The following is a 27,296-nucleotide window of genomic DNA, read 5'->3' as shown; positions in this document are numbered from 1 at the left end:
GCGCGATTAACTCCTACTATAAAATAGATTTATAAATTATTTCCTTCGTTATTCTAAATACAAAAAGAATTGTTTTTCGTTCTTTTCAGATTGTATTACCATCGAAAGTTATAAAGAACGAGAGGATTCTTGACACTCTGATGTACCAAGCGAATTCAGGCATATACAGAAACGTCGACAGCTGTTTGGAGGCGTATCAGAGGATGCATCTACAGGATCAAGAAAGTTTCGATTGTGGACTATGAAAGTTAACCAACACGCGAAAGGTGCCGCAAGGACGAAGTGTACCTGAAAAACGCGTGACGATAAAGGACCCATGAATTTTTCTGATGATGAGAAAATTATTCTCTTGTAACGTTGCGGCATCCTTTTCGCGTTAGTTGATATTATTGCCGTGAAAAGACTTCGATTATTCGCATGTAACGTTAGTTGATATTACATGCGAATAATCGAAGTTTTTTCACGGCAATGACCTGCAACTAGATCACTTTAACTGATCAGAAATTTTAGTTGCGTGATTCTTCTACAAAGAGAAGAGACATATCGACAATCTCTCTCCGATGGGAGAATGGATTTTCCGAAAGGAAGAGGATTTTCATTGGAGTCACTTCGTGATTTCGACGAAATCTTTGCGAATATCAAACGAGACCTCGACTAGCCTGGTTCCGGCAGCGCTCCGGTAACGATTATATCAAAAAGCGAGAGAGGCGAAAAGAGAATAAATGAGATAGAAATCGCGCGATTTCACACGCAGAACACGTATTCCGCGATCTCCTTTTCCAAAGATATTTTTCAGGAGTCGATTTCTTCTTCGATGTTCCAAAGGAGGAAATATTTTTACACGATCTCGGTTGGTCGTCCGCGATGCGTAATATTTTCCAGCGCCGATTTCCCGCTGTATATTATGTTATTATATAAGTAACAAGTAATATTATGGTACTTGTATAATGCGCGTAAAGGTATAAGACCGTTAATCCTCAACCACTACGGTGAGTTCAAATCTGTTCCCAATGCAGATTTCTCAGTTTTCAATTTTGCGCCAGAAATAGTGTCTGATTGATATCTGACTATTGTTTGTGCTTCACAATCTATATGTTTTTCAAACTCTTGGGCTTGAAATGAAATAATTTGACTACTTTCCAAATAACTGCGTGAAAGTTCATTTTATGTACCATTAGTTATAGTAATATATAATATTATGAGTTTCTCTCTATCTCTCTCTTTCTGTTTTTTACTTTCTACTAAAAATTACTATTACTAGAAAGATGTAATGATTTTTTCTTTGTCGAACATAATAATAGAATTAGACAGGCACATCAATAATAATAAAAAATGATTGTACTCTGTCATTGTCCAAAATTGATCTTACTGTAGTTGTTATTTCATTCAAATACATATATTTATAGTAGTTGAGGATTAAAATCGGTCTCCTCCCGCTACGGAGGGCGCTAAACTGTTAAGTGTCTTATTGTTCAGGCAAGCGGCTGGACGAAAGTAGAGTTTCGAAATATCGCCATTCGACGAAATCCGATTATCCAGATTATAATTCATGTATTTGTTTACTCTTATTATTATGCAAATTCGGTTTTTTTTTTACAAAAAAGGCATTTTTGTAAATATATTTAGCGCATAACAAAGAAAAAATTAAGATACAAGTGTATAAATCACGGATATAATAATTATTTTTCTAATTAATTTTAGTTAGTAACTTTCTTGGAGAATGATGAGTATTAAAGTCTTCACGTAAGTGAATCATAATTTCCAGAAAACAAATTCAAATATAGGACACGATAATAGAAAACGGATCGCGAAGCGGGTGAAATTCGAAATTCTACTTTGTCAGTGTGTAAGCGTAGTTTTAGTGTGTGATGGAAGTGTATTCGATTATTCATTGTACCTACGACGTCTCCCAATCTATGTAGAGACGCGCCATAAGCTCATTATTCATTCGTTATGTTTATCGGAGTAAAACTCGGCGCAGGTTCACTTAGGATTACTGATGGAATTTTTCGTTATCGTGATAATTACGATTACGTAATTGCGCAGTGATTTATAAGATTCGAGATTTGTTCAAATATGATTATCGATAAAATTGACCATAAGCATTGCGCTTAAGAACCGATATGTAATATTTTTAATGTGCGTTTAAACAATTTAATCTACGATATTCGATCGATCGCGACTCGATGGCAAATGTGTTCTGCGAACATCTAGCTGGCAAATGTAAATGCATCGAGTCGTCTATTCGCGTTTATCCGAAAATCTGTAGCATCAAAAATCAAACTAGCTGAAATACCGATATCAAATATCTTTGCTTGAAAAGATCTGAACCTGCGCTCGAGTTTGCTAAAAAAAAAAAAAATATCACGAATCAGTACAAACTTACGCCTGTCGTGTGTATAACTCTTCCTCCTCTCGCGCCGTGGCACGAGTATATACTAATGTACAAAACGAAACTTTTTTTACTGTACTCGACGACAGTCCAGGCGTTGCTCGTTGTCAAGAAAGATAGAGCGAAAAGGGGGGAGTGTAGGGCGCCAAGCCGAGGTACCCCCTCGAGAACACCCCAAAAAAAAGAAAATTTGAAAAAAGTCATCGAACGCCATTCTGTCCAGCCATTGCCGCCTATTGTTCAACTGTACATTCACGCAAATGTGTAAATAAATTGTTTCGCAGAGGGATAGAGGAGGCAAATGAAAAAAAAATAAACAGAAAGAGAGAGAGAAATATATATATATATACGTATACGTATATATTAAAATGTAAACACACACGCACACATGACATACATGTGCACACGTATAAAGAGAGGGGTGAGAAAGAGTATAATGCGACGAGTCAAAACTGCGTGACGAAATATTGTGAGCCACGTGAGCGGACTCCGGCGAGTAAGTAGCGTAAGTAAGTGTAATATCAGACGCACATTGAGGCGGATTTTCGAAAGGGAAAAAAAAATCGCGTCGTTAAAATCATCTTTTTGCCCTAAAGGGTGTAAGATCATTTTTATCAATTTTGCCAAAATAATTTGCTATCAAATGGAATGCCATGAAGGATTAAAACTGAAGGTTTATCAGTCTCTTAATCTTTCTTGGCTGCTTGTGTTGTGTATATAAAATTTGCTGGTAACATTCTGTTGTACATTTTATAGTGGACAAGTTTTTAACGATTAATCCATTCTAATAAATCAAAATACTGTTATAAATTTTATCAAGCAGTTGTAAGTCGTTGTTTGCATATAAGTTACAATAGGCTGTTAAATACGTTGATCGATTATATAAATTCTGACGTTCCGCGGAATTAAGAATGACGATGCATGTGCTCGGACGTGCCACTGTATCACGCAGAACTCAATGTGTGCCTGGCTAAGGATTATCTCTGCGTTTTGTGCGATGTACGAGGGTTGTGCATAATCTTAAGCGTTTCTCGCGAATTCTCCGGTATGCGTCTGGTTATTTGTGCGATAGTCTATATAAATGCCGTTGTCGTGATGCCGTGTACGTGTTGTCATTCTTATCTTGTTAAATACTCGCTGTTCTTATCGACATTATACCGCTGCCATTGGATTTTCATCGTCTCGTTGTTGTTGTTGTTGTCGTTATTGTTAAGGGGGAAACGTATTGTCCGTTCATTCAATTGCACGCACAGACGGCAGCGACGAGATACCACGACTATTTCTTTTTTTTTTTTACTTCGCGGCACTGTACCCTTCCCGTGAAACATGATAAATTTTTAATTATACTCCTGTGTAATTTTATTAAAAAAAATTCTATAGAATGTGTGTTCGGATTTTTGCAAAGCATTTAATTTAATTTGAATGATAGAATACAAAATATCATTCCTAAATATGCTTAAACTGAAAACGATCTATTTTGTTATGAATAACCCACCGATATTCAAATTATTTCCACAGTGTGGCCGATACAAAAGTAAAAGTCGTGGTTCTCGATTCCTGCAACTATACATTTCTCTCATTGTCAGTATGAAAATATTGAGTGATCGATATCAGTTTGTAATTAGCCCAAATGTTATTTCGTTCATTCGGATTTTTAATTCCACTATATTAATAATATGATTGATCGTTTACAGATTTCAACTTGCTTCGCCATGATATTGTATTATATTAATTGATTGATAATTTTTCATCCTGATATATCGCATTCACATTGTTGTATACGTGGATTCAAGTTACTAAATAGTGCGTGTAACGGACAGGGTTACCGGATATCAATTTTCGTAAAATATCAAAGAGCGTTTCGAGTTTCATGCGATCATATCGGTGTGAGATCATTGTGACCTGACAATTGTGAAAAGTGCGTGCACACGAGTTTCTTCCTTCCGCTTGTCGTCGTGATGAATCTTAGGAACTCGCCGTGTCGCGCTTACGTGGTAACGAATACAAAAAGAATACAGATAAAATTATGAACAAAGATTTATTGTATATGAAGCTACTGTGATGTTACTGTTGAATATAAAAAAAATATATATACATACACATATATATATATATATATATATACACATAAAAGATGCTGTATTTAAAGTCGTGTCTAAAGATTGTTTTCTTTTATCTCCTCGCTCACCGAAACAAAGTCTGTCGTGAATCTGTGAAAGTGAAATTGTAATTTATATTCGTACAAGCAAACTATTTTTTAAAGATGACAACGTGACTGATCTATTATGTAATACAGGCAATAAAAATGTATTGTGCTAGATGTTTTCTATATGTATGTTCGTGTAAACCTCGTCAAAGTGCACAATGGAATGTAAGTGCTTGTAGAACTAGTAGAACTTTTCCTCCCTCCGTTTCATTTGGTATACATTATTGGATTTTGCGTAAATCATAAAAATTAATTTTTTTTAAGTAGAATTTCAATATACCACGGACGTTTTCTGATCATGAGGAAATCGAGAATAATTAAGCTACGTGAGATTTGATAATTTTTTTTTTATTTTTTAAAGCATGATTAAGGAATCAAATCTTGTTTTAAAAGTTTGTACCAATATAAAATGTATAAATGCATATTTTTTAATTTTATAAATTTATAAAACAAATTCAGAATTTTGTACCAAAAGTTTTCCTATTAAAAACTTTCATATAAAATAATATTCTAAAATTAAGAAATATTGCATTCAATATGTAATAACAACATTAAAAAAGCGGATTGGCAAATTGAGTTGAAATTTATTTTATATTGGTAACTCTATTGTGGTTTCTCTGTTACAGAACGAAAATCAATATCAATCTACATGGGGAGCATTCATCATCTACAAGCTTATAATACTACACTACTTGTAAAACATAAAAATTCAATTTTTAGCTTCTAATTAAGTTACTGAAAAGTAAATACCGGACGGCGTTCAATAACATTAATTAGAAATTTAGAAAATTATTTACATTAAATTTTTTTTCACGATTTTGGATTATACTTTTAATACTAATTTCACTTGTGATATTATATAATTTCTATATTGGACAGGCTATTTAGCCTGTCCCTGTCCAAAGAAAGTTTTTAAAATAAAGTTGCTTTACGCGATCTCTACATCTTGCATGAATATTCATAAATACGTTAATGCGTTATGTACTTATATAATTTATAATACTCGCAATGGTCTAAAGCATTTCTACTACGTCAAAATAATATATAGTGTGAATGAAAAAGATATGTACATATTTACATACACGCAATACGTATGATGCACGTCTTCATTTGTCTCTGTGCGTGCTAAAAATCGGATTACAAATAGCAATCTGTGTTCTGATCAAATCTACATATATAAAGTTCTGTATAAAATTTTTGTATACAATTGAGCTGTGGGGAAATTGTATGTTATAAAATCACATTTATTTACAATTCTACAGGAGCGGTAGATTATTTGTACAAATTCGTACCACTGTACAGCGGTTTGTGAATCTTTAAAAAAATTCTAATCATCATATTAAAACATTGCATTTTTAAGGTATAAGTTTACAGCAAATATTTTGTCAGGTAAAATTCGCGAGCGCTCGCGCAGTACGATCTTAGTCCTCTATAATCGAGATCTGCGTTTGTCGACAAGTTCTAAAGCATTGCAATGAGCGTAAATACGCCAGATACAGTCTTATTAAAACGCTAGACCATCAAGGTCGCAAATTAATATATATATGTACAACTTTGTACACCCGTTTTAACCATACTCGCTTTCAGAATGCCTGAAAAATAATTTCAAGACAAATCAGCATCGTTTTATTGTCAACTCGAACTATAAGTTCACCATTTGGCTCTAACACTCCAGTCTTTCGGTGTCCAATGCAAACACTTAGGATCTATTCTGATCTGTCTCTTTTCCATTGCAGTTGAGTGTTGTTCGATAATTTCCCTGCGAATAAAGATATGCATCATTATGAAGATCTCACCGAATTCAGATAAATCATAATCTTCTTTCATTTTGACCGTAAATTACCTATTTAGTGTTACAATATATTGTCCCTTGTAGTAGTTAATGAGATTCAGATTTTGCAGAGTCGATATTACGTCCTCTTTCTTGATCGACGTCAATTCGGAGATTTCGCTTATCGTTATCTGCGGCTTCTCGTTTTCTACCACGGGCTTTACGTTCAGCAGAATATCGAGTATCGTGTGAGCCCAGTAACTTCGGTACGAAAGTAAACCCAAATCGGACAGCGGCTTTTCGGGAGAACCAGTCTTTCCTTCAAATTTTGACAGCTCGTATGAAAATTCTATTAGAAGCTTGCCGTAACCTCTTCTCTGGTACGGTGGCAGTGTAAGAATGCATGCTACATTGTGATCTTCCGTCGATTCCTTTTCCTTCGAGAAATAGCCTACTATGTGAAACCCTCTGCTATCAAAGTCTGTCATTACATAGAACAAAAATGGATCTGTGTCATAGTAAAGAGTTTTGTGATCTAAGAATAGCTTTGCCAGTAGGCAAAGATTTTGCGCGTAATTCTTATTCTTGCGGCCGTCAATCTCGAAAAACGATATAGATCCCTTCCTATATATTTCGTTTCCGGGTGGATGACGTAAATTGCACTTGACTAAATGCCTTTCTAAGCACTTTCGACTTTTCCTGTACTTTAGGCAGAACTCACAGATATATATACAAGTTAAGTTCACCATCTCTTGCGGATATGGGCTAAAATACCAAGGCTTTATTCTATGACGGCCTAATTCAATTAGTTCTACGTTTTTCATTCTCGTGACTACATCATCGTGGTGATGCGCCACCAAGGAGCCAGTGGGCCTGGGACCCGGCGTTTGCGGCGGCGGCGGTGGGGCATCTTGAGAGTCCTCATTTTCTAGAAACGTCGCTTTCCTTTTCCTAGACATTTTCTTTTGCAGCGCCGCTTGTAGCACGGCGTTACCGTTGACTGGCTCATTGCTAACGTTACTGGGACTAGGAGGTCTACTAACGGCCTGCTTTTTTGGGGTCGCCGCACCAGTTCCGGGCGTTGTTCCTTCGCGACGAGGATACTGGACCTTTCTAGTGTCCAGGGAATCTTCCATAACCCATTCATCTAATCGTTTGTTGACTGAAATAGCGCAGTTTTGATAACACTTGTCGACACTTATGATTCTCATACTTAAACGCTAAAGCGATTTACTTACAGTCCACATAGTGAACGTAATAGCACTTGACGCCTTGTACTTCCTTAACGCTGATGATTTCAGCTAGTGCTACAGATAAGACAAGAAGATTTTTGTTTAAATTGTGTTGCTGTGACTTTTAATCTACAATATTATTTATTATATATTTAAGAATAATACATTTGCATATATATAAAATATATTAATTGTAACGAAATTGTAAACAAAATTACGTTACATCCAAATGTAATGTATTCTTAAATCTTATATATGGAGCAAGTATCTCAGTCAGAAATGTGATATATACATATGCAATAAAATCGGCCTTAGCAAATATGTTGTTTATCACTATAATTCAATAAAGATCAATGTATATAATTGCAATCAGAATATCTTCATCATAGAGTAGCGTAAAATACAATGTATGCTCCAAAACAATGTAGCTCAATCTCGCCACATGATGATCTCGCAACCATGCTCACTATGGTGGATTTCAGAGAAAAAGCCACGCCTTTTATAACGACATATTCTTTGGGATGAACAGAACAACACGCGCGTACAATTTACTTACGCCAATCGTCCGTGCTGTGCATCTTGACCGGCAAACGACAGCCTTCTACCAGTGAATTCTGAAAATTAGGTTAGATCATCATCGTGTACGTGCATTTGCGAGTCGCGTGCGTCCCCGGGCGACCCGCCAGTGTTCCCGCCCACGGCGTATCGCGCACACTTACCACCGAGTCGCATATTGTCTCGCGTTCGTCGTGCTCCTCGATCATTTCAGTCTAAAATTCGGTTCAACCCTGTCAACAAGCACAATTTTTATTTTAAAGCTTTCACAGTACCACACAGTACTGACGCGAGCGCCGTTCGTGCGGAACTACCTGAGGCGAGGAAGCATCTCGGTCTGCTCGGTCGGTGACGACGGTGACTGCTAATAGCGCGCTCCGCTATTGGGTGCGAACCGTGCGAACGCACCCAAAATGTGAAAAGTCCGCGAAAGTGCAGTTGGGAGCAAACAGGTGTAGCATCGTTGCGGCAGTAAGCAGTAACTTGGGCCCGTATTCCGTTCCTGCCTACCGACAACTGTCGGTTTGATAAGTGTCGTTGCGCAGGTTTTTCATATCGTGTAAAAGCTGCGCAACGACACCGACAATTGTCGGTAAAGCGGATTTTAGCGGAACAGAGTACGGCCCCTCTGAGCGCGCGAAGTTGACCGCGCAATTCACGCGAGTTCTCATCGCGTTTTCTCAATACATCTATTACATCTGTCGCGGAACGTCGACGAGTGTCGGACGGATCCGTAATCTCGCGAGATTGTAAGTACGCATTTTCCGTTCGAGCGTAAATTTCGCATCATCAAATAGAAAGCAAGGCAATTAATAAGTAATTATAAGTAACATTTGCGTTGCACAATTAAAGTAATTTGTAAAGAGAAGAATACTTGTTTTAATGCTTGGCGATCGTAATAAAAGGCGAGCATACAGTATTTGCTACTTGGAGTACGGAAAATGTATAATCGCGTCAAGACGCGTAGTAGTGACGCCGCGTCAATCTTGTCGCGTGAAGTTGACCGCGAGGCGCGCGGGAAACGAAGCGCCTCCGCCATGTTGATTACGTCACGGTCTCTCTTTCGTTTCCGGACGGCGGACAGTCCAGACACAGGATGACGGATCGGCTCCGGGACGAGTGGCGTCGCGACTCGTGTTTAACTGGTAAAAATAAGATATATTAACCTTGCGTTCGTTATTTACTTTACAACTATACTATCTAGCGCGTAGTACACATTTGGCGCGCTCCGGTATTGATAGATTCTTGAAAATACATATTCGCAGTACTTGTTCGGCCGAAGGCGCGTCGTGCGGTCAGTCGCGAAATCGCGGATATCTGCCAATATTGATACGCCTATTCATTAGGAGGCAAATAAAATAATTGTAAGAAAAGGCAAGCATATAGTATTTCTCCGCCATGTTGATTTATACATTCCCCCCCCCTTTCATTTACAGAACGCGGCGGACAGAGTGGACAGACACGAGACGGATCGGCTCTCGGATCGCGACTTATTTAATTGGTGAGTATAACATGTAAATTAACTTTGCTTTAATATCTATTGCAGTACCCATCACGAAAGATATAGATTCGGCGCTCGGATATTGATAACCCGTTCGAACGCGTATTTCGAAAGTCTTGTTCGGCCGAAGATCTATCGCGCGAATCAATTATTTTAGCGACGCCGCGTTTTGCTGATACATTTAGTTGTGTTGATTTTTATTTGTGAAATATCGCTGATATCGAGCGTGCTATAATTTTTTCTCTTATTTCTCCGCTGTCGCAATATGATTAAGTACACGTGTGATTAATTTCGAGAGTATCGTAGAAAGTATAGGAAAGAATGAGGAGGCAGAGCCGCGCGATTAATTGTATTCTAGTGATTGCTTGTAATCGATTAATTGTAATCAATATTTTGTTTGTTTTAGGAAACAGATGTGAATGTTAAGAAGAAATAGCAATGGAGAAAGAAGAGAGAGGAGAAGAGGAGGAGCCGAGGAGGCGGCCAGGTTTAACAGATAAGGTGAGCATTTCATAATCTATTTATTAATTGTTAATAAAGGAAATAATTATTCATTTGCGGAGTATATCGTTTTCAGATCACTGTATGTAATAGTGTATTAAATGTTTAATACATTGTGTAATTAATGAAATATTTTAACAGCCTTTCCGTAATTTGATTGTATATCTCATACGGTCGTATTCCACTTCGTTTGTTATTTTTCGAAGAACTTCCTGAACTGGTGCACTAGTGCAGTAGATTAGAGTGAAACAAAATACACTTGTCTCACTCTAACTTATTGCACCATTTCAGAAAGTTTTTCGAAAAAAAACAAACGGACTTACTTATTCTACTTATTTGTTGTTTAAAATATTTTAGCTTATATTTGAATATTTTTTAAATATATAATAAATTATTTATGACTTGATTAATATAAAATTTATAGGTATAAAATATTACTTAATATATAAAATGTTATTATATAAAATGTTTTAAAATATTTCTAAATAATTTCTCAATAATTAAAATGTATAGTAGTTCAAATTATATTAGGATTAGGATGTCAGGATATTTATCTTAGACATTATTTTTATTTGAATATTTTCGTATGTTACAGATCAATCTTGTATACATATAACTGTTGTGTGATATAAAAGAAAAGGGTTCAGATGGAAGAACCTGAGAGAAGAATGAGGAGGCCTAGGAGAGGTATCGGACGTTGGTAGAGCAACTTTGCGGTAAGCATTACTGCTTACTTGCGTAAAATTAGTCGTTTTGTTTTATTTAAAAATAATAATTAGAGAAAAAGAATTAATCTAAAGTTTTATAAAAATTTATTCTTATGCAGATCCTTTTTGGAAAATTTATAATTTAATAAATATTATAAAAAGTTATTAAGATATTCTATACATGTCATTATCTTTTGAATTATTGATTATTTTGAGCGCCGTTTTTAATTTGATTTTTATGTTTGTATATTACAGAATACTTAATTACAGATACTTGAGTCGTTTTATTTTATCATGATTTTGAAATAATAATTAAAAAAAAATAAGTAATTTGAAATTTTATAAGAATTTATTTTTGTAAAGATATCTTTCTGAAAATGTATAATTATTTAAATAAAAGTGTAATTAAATTATGAATAAGAAGTTTGATGCGTATAAGAATGATTTAATATCAAATCATTTATTTATATGTTACAGAAGATAACGACGCGGAAAGTGTCGCATCGAGAGTGCTGACAATCCGAGAGGACAGCCTGAGAGGAGGAGGAGGCCTGAGAGAGGCATCAGGCACCAGCGGAACAACTTTGCGGTAAATATTATTTATTTGTGTAGGAGCAACTTTTTTCCTGTTTATTCTTGAATCGCTTTATTTCACAATAATTTAGAAATAATAATTAGAAAGAAAGTGGTAATTTGAAATTTTATAAAAGCTCATTATTGTAAAGATCTTTTTAGAAAAATAATTATTTAAATAAATATCTAATTGAATGATAAATAAAAGGTTTGATGTCATAGGAATTATGTTTTAAAACATTGGGTTTTTTTAACACTATTTTAATATGAATTTTATGTTTGTATGTTACAGATTCAACGTAGCTACGTGGCAGATATAATTCCGCTGTTGCGAATCAGGGTCGGTGAGTGATGAATTATAACATATTTATTGAGGTAACGGATGTGTGGCAAATTATTAAATATACTTACCATATATCCAGATAATTGTATACAATTTGATAACAATACGAAGGTCTACATATATGTATAAGAATAAAGCATTCTATACATCCGTTGCCTTAAAAAGAATAAATTAGTTTCTCTAGATATGATTTATTAATAATAAGTAATTCGATATTGCTATTTAAGAGGCATCTGCGGGAAGATAAGATAGATTTCACAACTCGCAAACTTTGAAAGTCACTTCAAGAATAAAATCTTAGAGTATAAAGAAAGTGTCCAATATCAAAATTTCTTAATCCTAAAGTTTGCGCCAGATTACGCGATTCGTAATTCGTGATTCATAATCATATTCGTATAAGATTTATGAATAATATGAATTCACCGAGTTATTCATCGAGTTTGCATTTATTTCCAAGGGACACGTCGCAGTCAAAATAATGTCATTATCGGTATAGCAAGTTGTTCATTACAAGGTTCCGAATGATGATCGTAGGTCTAGATGGCACTTTACGTGATTGCTAGGAATCTGCGGTTCCGCAGGGATGACTGATCCGCACAGTCATTTGGGCTTATTGTAGCGAACCCACGGATCCGAGCTCAATATACTGCGGATATTTACATATATTTATACACCCCTATATACATCCGCATACAAACATTTTTACGAGCAATAGTATAAATACTTGAGAAAGAATAAAAGCATATAATCTGATGAGAAGAATAAAGAAATAGAGAAAGAATAAGAAAAAGGCTATAATATATATGTATAAGAACAGGATAGCCAAAGATGAAGTTTATTTTTTATTAATATTCCTTAATTAAAAAGATAAATTTCTTTCCTTTAACACATATATAGAAAATATTCTATAATAATTAATAATCTTTGTAAGTCGCAATAATCTGGCACGTCGTTTTCATATATATATATATATTTGATTTAATGGTTATTCTATTATAACGGCTATCTTATCACATATTAAAAGTTATTGTACACAAATTCATACAAGATAAAGAAAGAATTATTTAAATAATATTTTAACTTTTATATCTGCATAATCGTTTATTTAATATTGCATATTTATGACATTATTATTTACATAATGCTTGTTATTTTCATATTTTTATAAGATATATATTATATGTATATACATATTTTATAAAACATACTTAAGTATACAAAAAGAGACAAGCCTGTGCTTCATTTGTAATTTATCATTTATTAATTATCCATATAATAATAATTTAATTATATATGTAAATTACACATATATAATTACATTTATGTAATTACATCTAACAATAAGTATTAATCTACATGTGTAATTGAATTATAATAGCTAGATTAATTAAATTATAATAGATAATTATGACAGCTACATATGGGGGTGAGAACATATAATAAATATATAATACATACATATTAGTCTGTGTTAAAACTAAAGCCATAAAATTTTAATAATTGGAATCTTTTAAAGTAATAAAATTTAATATATGATATAGTTTACTGATACTATTATTTAAATCAATTTTAAAAGAATTATCAATGTAAATAATTAAAGTGAGGGAAATGTGTGAAGTTTCGATGTATCTAATTTTGGCAAATGTCACAATGTAGATAGATCTGTAACAAATCAATACATGGAATCGCATAAATATTAAATATATCGTACGATTACTACGGAATAGCAACGCTGAATGAGATAGCATACGCTATGTAATTAAATACAGGGAAGCTAAACTTGGCGTGGTGAACGTTAGGTGGGTGTACCCGAAAATTAAATCACCCGATCTAGATATATATATATATATATATATATATATAAATATATATATATATATATATATAATTTCGCATTGAGATTTCCCCATTTTTATACATGGAATTCATTCTCGAAATATATATGAACACAACGCGACGTGCATCCGGGCAATATATTATCATTGCTTATACGTTAACGTCGCTAATTATTGTTTCTCGTGGTGTGTTACATATACGAGCTGTCCCACTTCAGTGGTCGAAAGTAAAAATAATAGAATTTGTCTGGGTACTTTGAATGCGTTACTTCACTTACAAGCTAACGAACGTATGACTTATACGGATCTTTCGCATTATTTGTAACAATAATATATGGATATTGCAGAATTATTGTACATCATTTTTTAAATTTGAATGGAGATAATTAATTTTTAGAAGAATATATGTTATCGAGATTTGGATTTATTCAAATTAGAAATTAATTTCTTATATCATATTAATATAGTTTGTCAAATTGTTTTTTTCTCTCTCTCTCTCTCTCTCTCTCTCTCTCTTAACGTGATGTACACAGAGAAGCGTACTCTCTCTCTTTTTCTCTCATGATTATTGCATCATGATGTAAATGTAATTATTATAAAGTAGATAATTTGTTGGGCTAAACTTTCGTATAAAATTTTTAAAAATATTAATCCGATATCTGAATTCCAAAGTAGGTATAAGGCATAACTGTTTCGCATGAAATTTTTTCTCTGTCCTATCGACAATCTCTGCAATGCTATCTCAGACACACTCCTCGTATGTACCTGTGCATACGTGCATAAGTGCATGCAGTCACCGGTAAACGGTGTCGAAATATTTTTCAGGCATCCTGTGGTGCACGCTTATCTTCCCGAGAGATAACGCCTCGATACCGAAAATACGAGCCGTTCGATCGACCGTGTCGTATCGAAAGCCCACTGCCGTCTCTCGAACGGGAACCCCACCCGGTATATACATCCCTATGCTTATGTATCGGCCGTATGTATTCACGTATGTACCCGTGAAGTCTGCGGCCTCACACGTATACGCACACGTACTTATACACACATAGACGCATACATCCGCAAATAAACGCGTATACACATGTGTACGCGTGCCGGCACACATAAGTGTGCTCGCATCGGGCATATCTACATAAGGGTTGATAGTGCTCGGGCGAGCGAGTCACCCTTACGTGGCAGGGCGTGGCCAGGGTCCACCAATCAGAGGACGGGGAGAATCTCACCGAAAGACCAAATCGAACGAAGTAAAAATTTCAGCGGTCGCGTCAAACGCCGACGCCAAAGGGGATGAGCGCGGTTGATCCAGGCTTACATTTTCCTTACTTACCCCCCGTAGCAACCTACGCCGCGCCGCGCCTGCACGCCACTCCCGAATCCCGTTCCTCTCGAATCTTTCACGCGTGACTGTAATTTTACTTGCAGGCTCGTTTCACTGCCCAACGTTTTTTTTTATCGTTTTCTTGCGAACTCAAGTTCTCTAGCTACATTTCAATTGTTTTGTCTTTTATTTGCGAACTTTATTAATTAGAAATTAGTTAAAATCTTATTCTATAAGATCGACTTTTATTATCTTCATTCAACGAGAAAATTATTGGCTATAAAGCTGTAAAAAACTTGCACTTATTTAATAGCTGTGCAATTGTGTTGCTTAACAGCAACAGCAAAACTTGTGAAAATAATTCTGCATAATTCTTCATGGCAATTCTGAATTCTCATAAGATAAAATCGATCAAAGTTAATCGATTCTCGCAAGAATGTTACGGAAACTAAACTCTTTCTGTACACTTTCCACTAGTTTCCTATCGAAATTTTGGGTCGCAAAGTCTGAAACTATATATCGGGGTTTGCACGGAAGAGGATGAGGAGAGATACGTATATGGGGAGAGTGTGTGTCGGAAGAGAAGACGAAGTGGTAGGGTCTGCGTTTAATAGCCGTAGTGTTACCTCGGAGGCCCTTCGCCATTAAGAATCCCGCAAGACCGTCCCGGGGAGTGCCTCCTTCCCACCCTCCTTTGGCACCCACCCCTTCGGGCTTCTCCAGGACATATTACACCGCGCCCCGGTAACGTGGATACGATACGTGGCTATACGTGCCCGCCTATATATTGCCAGTGAGGGTATACCACGGTACACTAAAATCATTAGAAGCACGTGCGCCTCGCAGCGCGCAGAATCCCGATCCCTTGCCATTAGAATGCTTAGACGACGACGCTGTCCTATCCGGAGATCAATATCAAAACAACGGCGTGACCGCCCACAATCGTGAGACGACGCAAATCCCGAGGCTTTGTCGTTGTCTCGCGAACGAATTCTGTCAGTACGAGAATACTTTTCTCCATCGTGCGCAGAATTGCTTCGTCGAGCAGCAGGTTCTGATGTAGGTGCGAATAATTGCGGAAATCACGGTCTGCTAAAGCGCCGGGGAATTGAAAGAAGGGGAGAGGGAGATACAAAATAAAATATAATTTATATATCTGTACTTTAGAGGTAAAAAGTCATCGCCAGTTTTTGTCAATGTTCATTATTACTAGTTCTTAAAATACAATGTTTAGGAGAAGTCGTATTGGAAATTTTCATAGAAATAATAAACTTTAAACCCTGTTTTCTCTACATTTATAATAATGAAAAGATTCTTTACTTTTCAGGTACAGCTATATATACATATATATCATCTTCCTATATTAAATTATATTAAACAACTTTTGAAAATAATTAACGTGATTATTAGTAATAATATTTTATCTTGTAGTTATTGACAAAGATATTCTTTACGTGCAAAAGAGAGAATCTCGCGACGGATCGCTCTTCAAGTAACACGGAGTAACGACCTCGTTGCCTATGTCATCATCTTCATGTTTTGACCGCCAAGCCGAAGGAAAAGAACGCCGCTTACACAATCTTGGTGCATCTACTTTTCTAAATTACGTTGCCCTTCTTCACCGTCTCGGTTCGTGCATATAAGAGGTCGCCTCAAAGGAGAAAAAGCGAGTGAAAACGAGCGACGGAGGGTGCTGGGAGATATGGAGGAAAGAGAGAGAAGTGAAAAAAGGTGAGAGAGAAAAAGAGCGTGTGAAGAGAAGATAAAGAGAGATGACGAAAATAAGCGAGCTGCAGAGAGAGACTCTGGTACTCTCTCCGTCGTGCTGCTTAAAATTCATAAGGCGCTCTGTTTACTTACTAAAGATACGCGGCTTGCCCCCGTCGCACCCCAATCCCGTATCCCTCATGGTGGCCCACGCGCCACCCCCGCGCTTTGGCGACGCCACGCGAGCGCCGTGCTTTATCGCGGAAAATAAAATTATTGGTTGCACTTTTCTCTACGCGAACGGTTATGGAGCGGGCAAGTTCGCGCCGTTCCTTTTTGTTGTCACGAGAGAATCTCGAGGCGTGAATTTTTCCGCGACGTTTAAACCAAAGAAGGCTCTCTGAACGCCGCGTTCGTCTTCCCTCACCGGATATATTCGTCAAACTGAAAGGAATCTCGCATGTGTTCGCATTAATATGAATGATAGCGGAACGATTCTAATTCGCTTTTCTTTGTTAATAAAAAGAATCTCGCATGTGTTCGTATTAATATAAATGATAGCGGAACGATTCTAATTCGCTTTTCTTTGTTAATAAAAATAATCTGCCAACCTTTTTTAAAATTTTTCCAAAAAAAACTTCGGAATTGATCAAGATTATGGTCGGGAAATAGCTTGTTATTTATTGATACAATCACAAATATAACTATTGTGTTGTTTGGCGCAAATTCTTACAAAGTTTGAAGTTAACCTTAGCTCGCCACATTCCGGTCCATTGGACCGCTAAACGTTTTTCGGTTTTCTAGTTTTCACATGATAACATAAAATTTTCTAGTTTCCTTATAATAAATTCAATTTAAACTCAAATCATTTTCTTGACCTGATATTATCATAAATCTCTTATTCAGACTCTGTATTTCCAATTCCTACACATTATAAGCGGATATTAATTAGAAAATGACAGTGCGACAAAGTCGAGCGGTCTCACGGATCGGAGTGTGGTGAATTAAGGATTCGAAAAGAAGTGTGGCGCTAGCTAGGGTTGAAAGTCATCGATATGTTTATTTATATATTAATTATAACGTTTTATATAGCCTCGGGTCGCGCGCGTGAGTCAATGAGAAGAAACAATCAAAATGTCAACCCCAGTTTTTTCCATTAGCCGGCATTACCCATTAGTTACTTTTTACCCTCGTTTCGGCCGCGAGAGTTGCGAAGGATCCGAAGGCCTGTTAATTAGCACGAGGCGAGGGCGCGATTATGAACGCCGCTTCGATCGGCGTCAGCGGCGCGCGCCGACAGTAAATCAGCTGCCGCCGCGGGCGACCTTGCGGGCAAAGAAGAGGAAAAGTCGTTCAAGGCTGAGGAGAGAGAGATCGGCACGACTTGAAGGACTCGGAAGGTGGGCGACGGAAACGAGATAGTCGTCTGATTATGTCGGACGAATTTTCTCAACGGTCTTGCTCGCTGTCGACAGTGCCGTTACGCATATACTTCTTCCGGATATCAGCGAGCGTGTGGCTGTGTGTATACACGCGATGTACGCGCGCGCGTAATATGTATGTGTATGTGTGTGTGTGTGTGTGTGAGTGTGGCTTCACTCACACCCACTCCGCCGCGTTATAATCTCGTTGCTCCCGGCGACGTCGAATAAAGTACTTCCCGGTACTGCCGGTAACGCGAGGCACCAACTATTAACTCATTAGTCGAAGTTCTTCGTATTATCGCATTCTCTTTGAGAGACCGCGCCGGTGTTCCCGTACTTACGGCACCGTACGGTCTTACCCGTCGGGTCGGGTGGATTGGATCGGGCGTTTGAGGAAGACGGAAGTGGAAACAGAAAGGGAAAGAGAAAGGTACGTAAAGGGGAGAGAAGGACGGCGTACGTGATGGGTGAAAGGAGGGTGGGTGGTGGTGTGCGTTGCGGATGGTAGAAGCAGTGACGCCGTGCTCACAGAGTTGAGATGGAGAGCTGTGGGTGACGGGGGGAGGGGGAGGGTGGGGTGGCCGGAGGAAGAGACGGGCGATGTGGGTGGTCGGCGGTAGAGCGTATAGGTAGCGGTAAGGGTTGGTGTGGCACGTAAGGATGGTGGCAGCCTCGTGGAAGAGGGCAGGGGGCGCGACGCGGAGGGTGGTGGGCCGGAGAAAGGGTAGTGGGCGAGCGCGCGAGGGTGGTTGCACGCCCGGCATTGTTTCGAACAGGCGTGTACACGTACATACATCTATTTGGCACATAGGTAAAGCATCTTAGAGACGCGTAGAAGGGAACTACGGCAGCGCGGCCGTAGAGCCGGAGGAAGGGTTGAGGCGGTAAGGGGGGTAATGGTGGGCGCGAGGACTAGAAAGGGAGGACGACGTGAGTATAGAGTAGCAGAAGCAGAAGCAGAAGCAGAAGCAGTAGCTGCGGCAACGGCGGTGGCAACAGCCAGCCAGCCAGCCATCTTGCCACAAACTTGACTCGACCAATCAGCGTCGAGGCTGTGGTCACCGTTGTACCTTCGCCCCCTCTTTCCCTCCCACGTCCTGCTGCTTTTCCCTCTTGGCTTGGGATTCCCTCCGTTCCTCTCGCGACGTGGCTCTTCCTCGCCGCTACTCGCTCTCCTCTCGAGGTCTCTTCTTCCTCGGGTAGGTCTGCAACAGCCTCCGTAGCAGCACCTGCCAGCCAACCCTTTAATTCTAATCAATTTACTCTTGCGCGAGATCCCAACCCCTCGTGCAAGCGTATCCTCGTAAGCGCGACCGAACCTCAAGACCTCACCCCCCTAAACCCCCCTACTCGCTACTGATGCCTCTGCCCCGCACCCCCCGCTGCCACCACTCCACTCGAACGATCCTGCTATACATCCGATAACGGAACGCCGTTATTCGACCGTTCGGGACTCTCCCGGTAACCGGTTAAATAATTAGCGTGGGGAGATTAATCGCCGGGAGTTAAGTTAAGGCTGCGCGTTAACGACTCTCTCGTGACCCACACCTGTGCACTAGCGGGACATTCTCGGGGTCGAGTCCAACTTTGGGGGCTTTTAGTTTCTCGTAATTAAAAAACTCGGACGGGATATGCTGTAAATAAATCCAGAATCAATTCGTGTTCGAACTACCTCTGATAAATTGCCTCTCTTGAAAGACATACGCCGCAAAAGACTCTAAGCAAAGTAATGGTCACATGGACAAGTTTCTTAATTGCGTTTATTCGTAATAGTATTCCTAATTTATTCACACACCAAAGCACAGTAATACGTTCAAGATACTTTTCAAGATCTATAATAATATAAAACGCACGAGAAACCGAACAACGACGTACGTTGATATTCATTTTAACGTGATTCATTATAATGTACATGCGGTATCTATTACGCGGAGCTTACGAGCAAAAATAACTGCGAAACTTCGTACTAGGTCGCGAAGGGCTAATGATGAACGTAAGTTAGAGCAGCATATGTGGATGGTATGAATAATTCGATCGATCCGGATCCCAACGCGATGGCTGAAGTTTACGCGTGCTACGTTTGCAGGAGTTCGGCGGTGCTTGCATAATTTAGTTAATGGCTCGTAGACTAATGGTTAAAGTCCATGCTTAAGCGTCGTACCAAGAACCCTTCCCCCCTAAGAATTCGCCTCGGGATTTCATATAGTTGCCTTCTCATGTTCCAATTTACGGCATTTCGTTAAATTACTTTCACTATTCGACGTCAATAGCGCGCGCTAAAATGTGGCATAAATGAATGCTTTTTAAAATATCGCTAAAATGATAATGTCTAAAAGTAATCCTACAATCAGATAAAGAAATCTGCATCTGGGAAGAAATGTATATTAAAGCAAGGACGATTTAAAAAAAAAAAGACATAACTGAGAAAGTAATTTATAAATAAAGATATGTGCACCATCCACATTCGCTAATATAATACGTTAATAGTATGCACATCACGGAAACGGCGATAAATCTGTTTCGCGAGCGAGGCGAGAGCGTCGCGTATACGATGTGTCACCCGGGAGAAAGTGCAAAAATATATCTCCTTTATCGTCGTCGATATATCGGCCGTATTGTACGGTCGCGGCGGCGGTGATAAAGCTGTCTCAAATAAATCGGGAACGTCGGCCTGATTACACATCGTTCCGCGGGACTGGCAGAGAGTAAGCGCGGCTTAACGACAGATCTCCGATCCGATCGCGGGAAGCGGCACAATCGTCCCATCCGATCACTTTCCTTTTTCTTCTTATGCACGCTGACGGCGTATACGCGATGCCTGATCGAGTGGCGGGGATTCCGGGCCGACGGCGAAGGAATAGACGGGAAGCACGATTTATTTATGCCAGTGATTGGGAGAATCGGGGAACCGAGGGCTTCTCCTTCGCATTAATACCGGAGGGCCCTCCGTAGGATGGCTTCCGTTCCTATGACTCTGACACGATCGCGCGCATCGGGTCTCATTTTGTCGCGCGAAGGGAAGCCCGCGTACCTCTCGAAAACCGCGAGGATCGTTTAACTTCACACGTTTCTGAGATTGAGCTACAAACGGAAACATAAACATCATTTTTTTATACGATATTTTGCGCGGAGTAAAGAATATTATGTACAGCGATTGTTATATGTCGTTTACATAAATAACACGAGAAATACAAGAGTCCGCGTTAACGTTTGAGTTCACGTTTTGCAATCCTGTTTGGTAACCTGAATATCTTGAACAGAAGAACCTGTCGGCATTTCTCAAACTCGTTATAATAAGCGACGCGTGCACGTGAAACAAGTTTATTACCCTTTAAGAGTTTCTAAGCAGTCTCGACACCCCGAGGAGGGGTTGCTCGCGAGGTCTTAAGTTCTTGACACTTTAACCTGTCGAGAAAAAGTACCTTAATTTTCCTCCGGAATTTGCCGAAGCTGAAATTTGCCATTCGCGCGCCAGATTACACACTTAAGGATGGGATGGTGTGGCGAACAATTCTTTTGCAAGTCGTATATCATTCACCAAAAATATTTAATTGAAGAAATTTAGGTACTTAATATTTAGTAGTAATAATTTGCTAAAGATTACCGTAAATAGATAATTGTGAATATTTAATAGCGCGTATTTTTTTTTGAAAGACTATTAATAAGGAATTAATTACCCTCGTAATGGTATAATGGTCTTCAGGATCATGCCTAACGAAAACTGTCGGTGAAAATTGCATTAAACGTGCGCGATTAATAACGAATGAGCAATCGACCGCAAACGAGAATACTTAATTGGCGCTCGTGATAATTATATCGCAGACACGCTGAGTGCCTAACATTAACGGTCTTCGAAATCGGCCGTCTGCCATCCGAAATAACTCCAAGTTCAACAATGTGTTCCACACTCATGTTCGTACTTGTGCGCCGATCGTCGTGTCGCATAATTGGTCTCATCTCTCGTTGGATAGCAAACTGAAACAAAAACGAAAAAGGGAGTAAGAGAAGATGAGAACGCGCGAGTTAATAAAGCCGCGAGCGAGTGTGCTCTTAATTCGCGCAAAACTACTTAATAAAGCAAATGAATGTGTGGTTCTTTTGACTGTTTGACGGGCGAAATATGGACGGGGGGAGAAGTCGCGATTAATCCGCGAAGAGCAAACTGGGGTGGCAACGGTGTGTGGTGTGGAGAACAGTAGGAGGAAAAAGAGTAAAAACATAGACACAGGAGCGCGCGAGGAGTAGTCGATCTTTTTCTCGGTGGGGGGGGGGGGAGGGTAGATCTCACCGACATGCTGCGCGACACAACGATGACGACGTCGACGATGACGCCAACGACGACGACGACGACGACGACGACGACGACGACGGGTCGAGTGGTTTTCAAGCTAATAAAAAAATTACCCCGCCGCATGAAACCCGACGACGTATAAAACGTCGCTGAGTACGACTCACCCTCCCGTCGCAGCCGTTGTCGCTGTTGCTGCTGCTGCTGCTGCTGCTGCTGCTGTTGCTGCTCCGGCTCGCCCACCCCCGCGCAAAAAAGGGGAGAAATGCATGGAGTCGACACCCTTTCGGTCTGCTTTTATTTATTTAGGCGAAGAGTTAGACTGCATTCATTTATTTATTAGACTGCTATCCCGTCTCTTAAGACGTTGAAATATTTTCTCAGGTGGCACGAACAACCAAATTGTGAATAAATAAATTTTTACTTATTGATAGTAATGAATTGCTTAAAAAATATTTAAAATTATGCGTAAAATAAATGAAATATCATGGATACAGTATTTTTAATAACATGTGTAAAGAATAATTAATTATTAAAAGCAATTGTAGAGAATTAAAATTCCAAATAAACATGAGAATTATATCGATTTTCTAAATTCTTATAACACTAATGAATGTAAGTAATGAATTGTATGTGTATTTCTGATAATACTTGAAAATTGGATAATGATATTACTTCGAAAACGTGTTCGTCTGATATAACTTGTCAACGAAAATTGAATAATGATATTACTCCAAAAATGTGTTCATGATTTATTACAACAGAAAGAAATGTGCCAAAAATCGAATGTATTCTTGAGATGTTAATCAGCAAATTTTTCGAAGTAAACGCGAACAACTGACATTTGTAAGTAAGAAAGGTCAATATTATATCTTTTTCCTCTTCTGGCCGTTAAATTGGCAATAGTGCCAAGTGTAGTAAAGCGACTAACATTTTACGTTGTATAGACAATGTCGAAATTTTTATAAGTCTGCAGTAAACAGTTGCAGTCTGTTACACAATATCATTGTGAGTCTTTCTTATCTTAATTGGCCTAGCTTCGTTTGTCATGTGCTTAATTTAATTCTTGATACTTATATATTTTAGCTTTTTTTCCAAGTACAACCTGGTTGCTAATTAAAAGCAGTTCACGTATCGTTGCAGGCCATGCTCACGAAAGAAAACCAGACAAGATTTTTTTTAAGTTGCGCCTGTTCTCCTTACAACAGTCTTTGCATCCCTTTTCTCATTTTCCTTCATCATTTCTCTCTCTTTTTTATTTTTCTTCGTTTTTCTTTCTTTGCATTAATCTCTCTCTATTTTTCCTCCCCTTATATTTCCGCACTCTACTTTTCTTCCTCACTCCATCCGTTCAAGTATTCCTGCTCGCTTTTTCCAGCTTCCTGGCACGGCGCTGGCAGGTCGGCTTAATTATCGTTCGAGTGTTCTTTAAAGAGTAAATTACACGCTCGATATTTACCGCGAGCTTTTCACTTTCGTCGTGTCTTTCGTCGCGTCGTTTTCTTTTTCCCGTTTCGCTTCGCGGCTGCGCTTCTTGATGTATTCAAGGAATAAAAGAGACAGTGAATGGAAGAAGCGAGTTGTTCACTAACGTCATTTCTTTTATACCTTGCAGAGTTTTTTGTATGTCTGTAACTTTTTATCATGTTTGCGTTGCGTAACGATTTTAGCATTCTTCTCTCGGTTCTTGGTCCTGTTTTCATGCGTGTATTCTCCTTACATTGAAAAAAGAAACATGATCAATTTAAAAAAATATAATCGAGTTTCTTATTTCTCGTAATAGATGTTTCAAATTTCTTGCTCTAAATTGTAATATTAAATTCTGAAACTTATCTTTTCAGGTCACTAACAATTTTCGAGTTAAATATTTAGCAAATTAAGTTTTTGAACTGTTAATAAATGACAAAATTTTTTACTTAAAATTAAATAACTTTATCTCTTTAATAGTATTTTAATATATACAATCTTCTATATCTGATCTAGCTAATCTGTCATGTTATTCAGTTATTAGAAAAAGTAAATGTTTTCTTACATATTTACATATATTACATGTAGATATTTATACAGATATTCTCCATATATTTATATTTTACATGCAACTTGCATTTCTGCAATTCTTATACATTTCGTGTGAGTTGAAGACAGGAAAAGTCGGGAATAAAAGAGAGATCTATTCGAACTGTGCCTAGACGACTAAGAATAGCGATTTGTATCGGAAAAAGAATTTTCCTAGTGAGACTAGCAAGTTAAGAAAGCCAGTTCTCCAAGGAAGATCCTTTTATCATTTTTCCTGTAACAGTTATACTGTTAAGTAAGACAATAAGGAAGAAGAGAAGAAAGTATTTTATTTTTGCAAAAATAATCCAATATTTTTACACTCACGATAAATTGTTATGCTTATAATTTGTACATTTTTATGCGAGCACCGAAAATTTTATTACTACTTCACGAAGCACAAACAATTAATTTTTTTAATTTGCTGAAATTAATTGTAATTTAATTTGAATAGAAGGCCAGTCAAAACAAGGAAATTTCCAAAAATTAATTAGTGGAAAAAAAATAACTTTTAGCATTTTTTACTTAATTATAGGTATCCGTTTTATCCCTTCCGCGAACATTACAGAAAAAGGTGCGCAAGGAGGCGCGAGCGCAAAACGTGGCTAAGCAAAAAAAATCGACGTTCATTACCGCTCGTTTTGAGCCACGAGGCGGGAAAATGCGGGCGTCTCAGGGTACTTAAACATCGCGTTTTCTATGCTCGAAACGCGAGGCAAGTTGCACTTTCATCTTGAGCTCAATTCAAAGTAGAAAGGAACCGACTCGTGATGTTCATTCTTTACGCAGAATTACGGAAAAATTTATGTCACGTGTTTACTCAGCAAAGTACGTTTTATCTCCTTCTGTATTTCATTATAAGATAGAATAAATATCTATTATATATCTATAATATGTACTTATTAAGCATTGAAACATATCTCTCCGCCGCTATTAATAATAAACAATAGATACATAACGATAAGAGTGCATAAAAGTTTAATGTTAGCTTTATAAAAAATAATTTTATTATTTATGACAATACTGAAGTCGTTTCAACAGCTAAAACACATTTTTAATACATTTTATTGTTAAAAATAATCATTTATATTAAAATAGTGACAATGATCTCCTTTTAAATAATCATATCATATTAGAAATTGATTAATTACATGAAATGACATGAAACAATCTCTAAAACATTGAAAATTCACGTGTGCATTAAAAGACATTTTATATCTTCGATACTCGCAATCAATAGTCGAAATCCTAGCCTCGTCGATATTTGGCAGTATGTTTCTAATGTGCTTTATTTCGAATATCTCTTCACCTAAAAAATAAAGCAGTTACTATGTAAGGATCAGGCGAATTTCCAATTCCCTCCCCCTTAACAGCGACGGGATCCCTTGGTTCTTCGTATTTTCTTCCTCCCCCATTCGATTTTCTACCATTTCCCGATCGTCCGTTTCCCCCTCATCTCGTCCATTTCCATCAGTCTCCAGTGACGTTTATACTTTAGAGAACGGACCCGGGGGCTGTACGGGGCCGAGTTAAGGGGGTGGTCGTGATCGAGTGGGTGCCAGAGACGGGAGTGAGAAAAGATGCGGGAGAAATAGGGAGGAAGAGGAGAAGGAGGAGGAGAAGGTGGCAAGGAAAACGGAGTAGAGGAAGGAGAAGTAAAAAGGGGGAGTACGAGAAAAGGGGGTGGTAACGGCCACCACGGTCGGAAGCGAAGCAACCCTCGAGAAGGGTCTTCCTCTGATATATTGCCTCACCCGCAACCCTCACGCGCCCTAAACCATCCCTTATAGCCGCCATCTTGAAGGACTCCCCTTACCTGCTCTATTTCTCTCTCTGTCCCTTTCTCACCCTTTCTATCGCACTCACCCCCTCGGTTTTACTCCTTCTCATCCCCGGACTGCGGCCTGCACTCACCCGCCCACCTACGATCGAAAATCCCGTTAGACTTATACGGGCTTAGCCCGTCCATTTTGACGACGGGCTGCGTGCCACCCTTCACCAGCCACCCTCCGGTTCTTACGGAATTCCGTAGGGCTTTTTTTCTCTCGCTGCGCTGTCGAAGCATCCGTTGCTGTTTTCCAAATACGCCAAATATTTCTTGGAGTTACATTTCACGTTCGTGATTGTGTAAAGTTTTCTTTCAATAAGGATGCAACTTTCAATAAGGTTGCTTTGTCAATTAAAAATTGTAATTAGTAGATAGTTATCGTATTAACTGATGATACTTTTACCAGTGCATTTAACTGATGTGTAAGCGATTAGAAAAAGAATTGACTTTACAAGAGAATTAATCGATTTTTGATATATATTATAAATTTCGTAATTATTAATTTGTAGGAATGCTAATTTGTTACAAAGACCTGTAATAGACATAAAAATTCATAATAAACATATTATTATAATAGTGTTGATAACATACGAAAATATGCTAGAAACAATATATGCCAGAAATTGAAAAGCAATTTCTGTGCTACGTATTCTATATTTCTATCGCATTCTCATTATCCAAGATTACCAACTCTAATCTTACATTGCTATAATTTTAGTGAACAGATGATTTAAAAAATTTAAAAGTTAAGAAGTTAAATAAAATTTCTCGCGCTATTTTACTTTACCCCGTTTAATGTTACACGTTCTATTTTGCAACGCCGCTCGACTTTTAGTGCCGATTTTTAGTCCCACGCCAAAGATACGACCATTATTCACGAGTAGTCTGAATATGTTGCACAGTCAATGTACAAGAGCTCCATTTTGATTGCGCCGGGGGCCACCCCGTATCACCCCTACACTCATCGCCGCGAGAATTCATGAGATCTCGCGCGCGCAGAATGGGTGGGTGTTTCCGGTTTATTCCCGGAATTCCGCTGTGAAGGGTGATCGCGCCA

The 27,296-nt window shown here is 38.2% G+C and overlaps 3 protein-coding genes and 1 long non-coding RNA gene across 9 annotated transcripts in view; 2 read left to right on the top strand and 2 right to left on the bottom strand.

Annotated features, from left to right (window-relative positions):
* The window catches only part of LOC112463680, a 123,739-nt gene extending 119,027 nt beyond the window's left edge, over positions 1-4,712 (top strand). For all 6 annotated transcript variants that reach the window (XM_025030189.1, XM_025030188.1, XM_025030186.1 and 3 more), the window contains one exon: positions 90-4,712. In XM_025030189.1, the coding sequence (XP_024885957.1) occupies positions 90-245 (156 nt within the window). In that variant the 3' untranslated portion in view covers positions 246-4,712. The remainder of the gene's footprint in view (positions 1-89) is intronic.
* Positions 4,713-5,824: 1,112 nt separating this feature from the next.
* Positions 5,825-8,421, bottom strand: LOC112463682 (histone acetyltransferase Tip60). Its single transcript, XM_025030190.1, has 5 exons — positions 8,321-8,421; positions 8,158-8,215; positions 7,608-7,676; positions 6,442-7,531; positions 5,825-6,357 (listed from the first exon to the last, which is right to left on the bottom strand). The coding sequence occupies exons 1-5, from the start codon at positions 8,363-8,365 to the stop codon at positions 6,249-6,251; spliced, it is 1,371 nt and encodes a 456-aa protein (XP_024885958.1). The 5' UTR covers positions 8,366-8,421; the 3' UTR covers positions 5,825-6,248.
* Positions 8,422-9,231: 810 nt separating this feature from the next.
* LOC112463689 lies at positions 9,232-10,141 on the top strand. The gene is made up of 3 exons (XR_003041834.1): positions 9,232-9,301; positions 9,593-9,657; positions 10,064-10,141. It is a non-coding gene; the product is annotated as an uncharacterized LOC112463689 (long non-coding RNA).
* An 11,567-nt stretch (positions 10,142-21,708) lies between these two features.
* The window catches only part of LOC112463684, a 43,965-nt gene continuing 38,377 nt past the window's right edge, over positions 21,709-27,296 (bottom strand). Inside the window, exon 2 of the mRNA XM_025030192.1 lies at positions 21,709-22,043. Within this exon, the coding sequence (XP_024885960.1) occupies positions 21,822-22,043 (222 nt within the window). The 3' untranslated portion in view covers positions 21,709-21,821. The remainder of the gene's footprint in view (positions 22,044-27,296) is intronic.

The sequence above is a fragment of the Temnothorax curvispinosus genome, unplaced genomic scaffold (assembly GCF_003070985.1).
Source record: "Temnothorax curvispinosus isolate PA1 unplaced genomic scaffold, ASM307098v1 QBEX01013556.1, whole genome shotgun sequence".
In the NCBI taxonomy this organism is placed as follows: Eukaryota; Metazoa; Arthropoda; class Insecta; order Hymenoptera; family Formicidae; genus Temnothorax; species Temnothorax curvispinosus.
The sequence above is the reverse complement of the archived record's forward strand: the minus strand, read 5'-3'. Positions and strand labels throughout refer to the sequence as shown.

Excerpts from the sequence above, each read along its gene's own strand:
- LOC112463682 (XM_025030190.1), bottom strand. The coding sequence starts at position 8,365 with ATGATCGAGGAGCACGACGAACGCGAGACAATATGCGACTCGGTG. Across the intron at positions 7,677-8,157 it reads GCACAGCACGGACGATTGGC|CACTAGCTGAAATCATCAGC; the intron begins GTAAGTAAATTG and ends TCTTATCTGTAG. Across the intron at positions 7,532-7,607 it reads TTACGTTCACTATGTGGACT|TCAACAAACGATTAGATGAA; the intron begins GTAAGTAAATCG and ends GCGCTATTTCAG.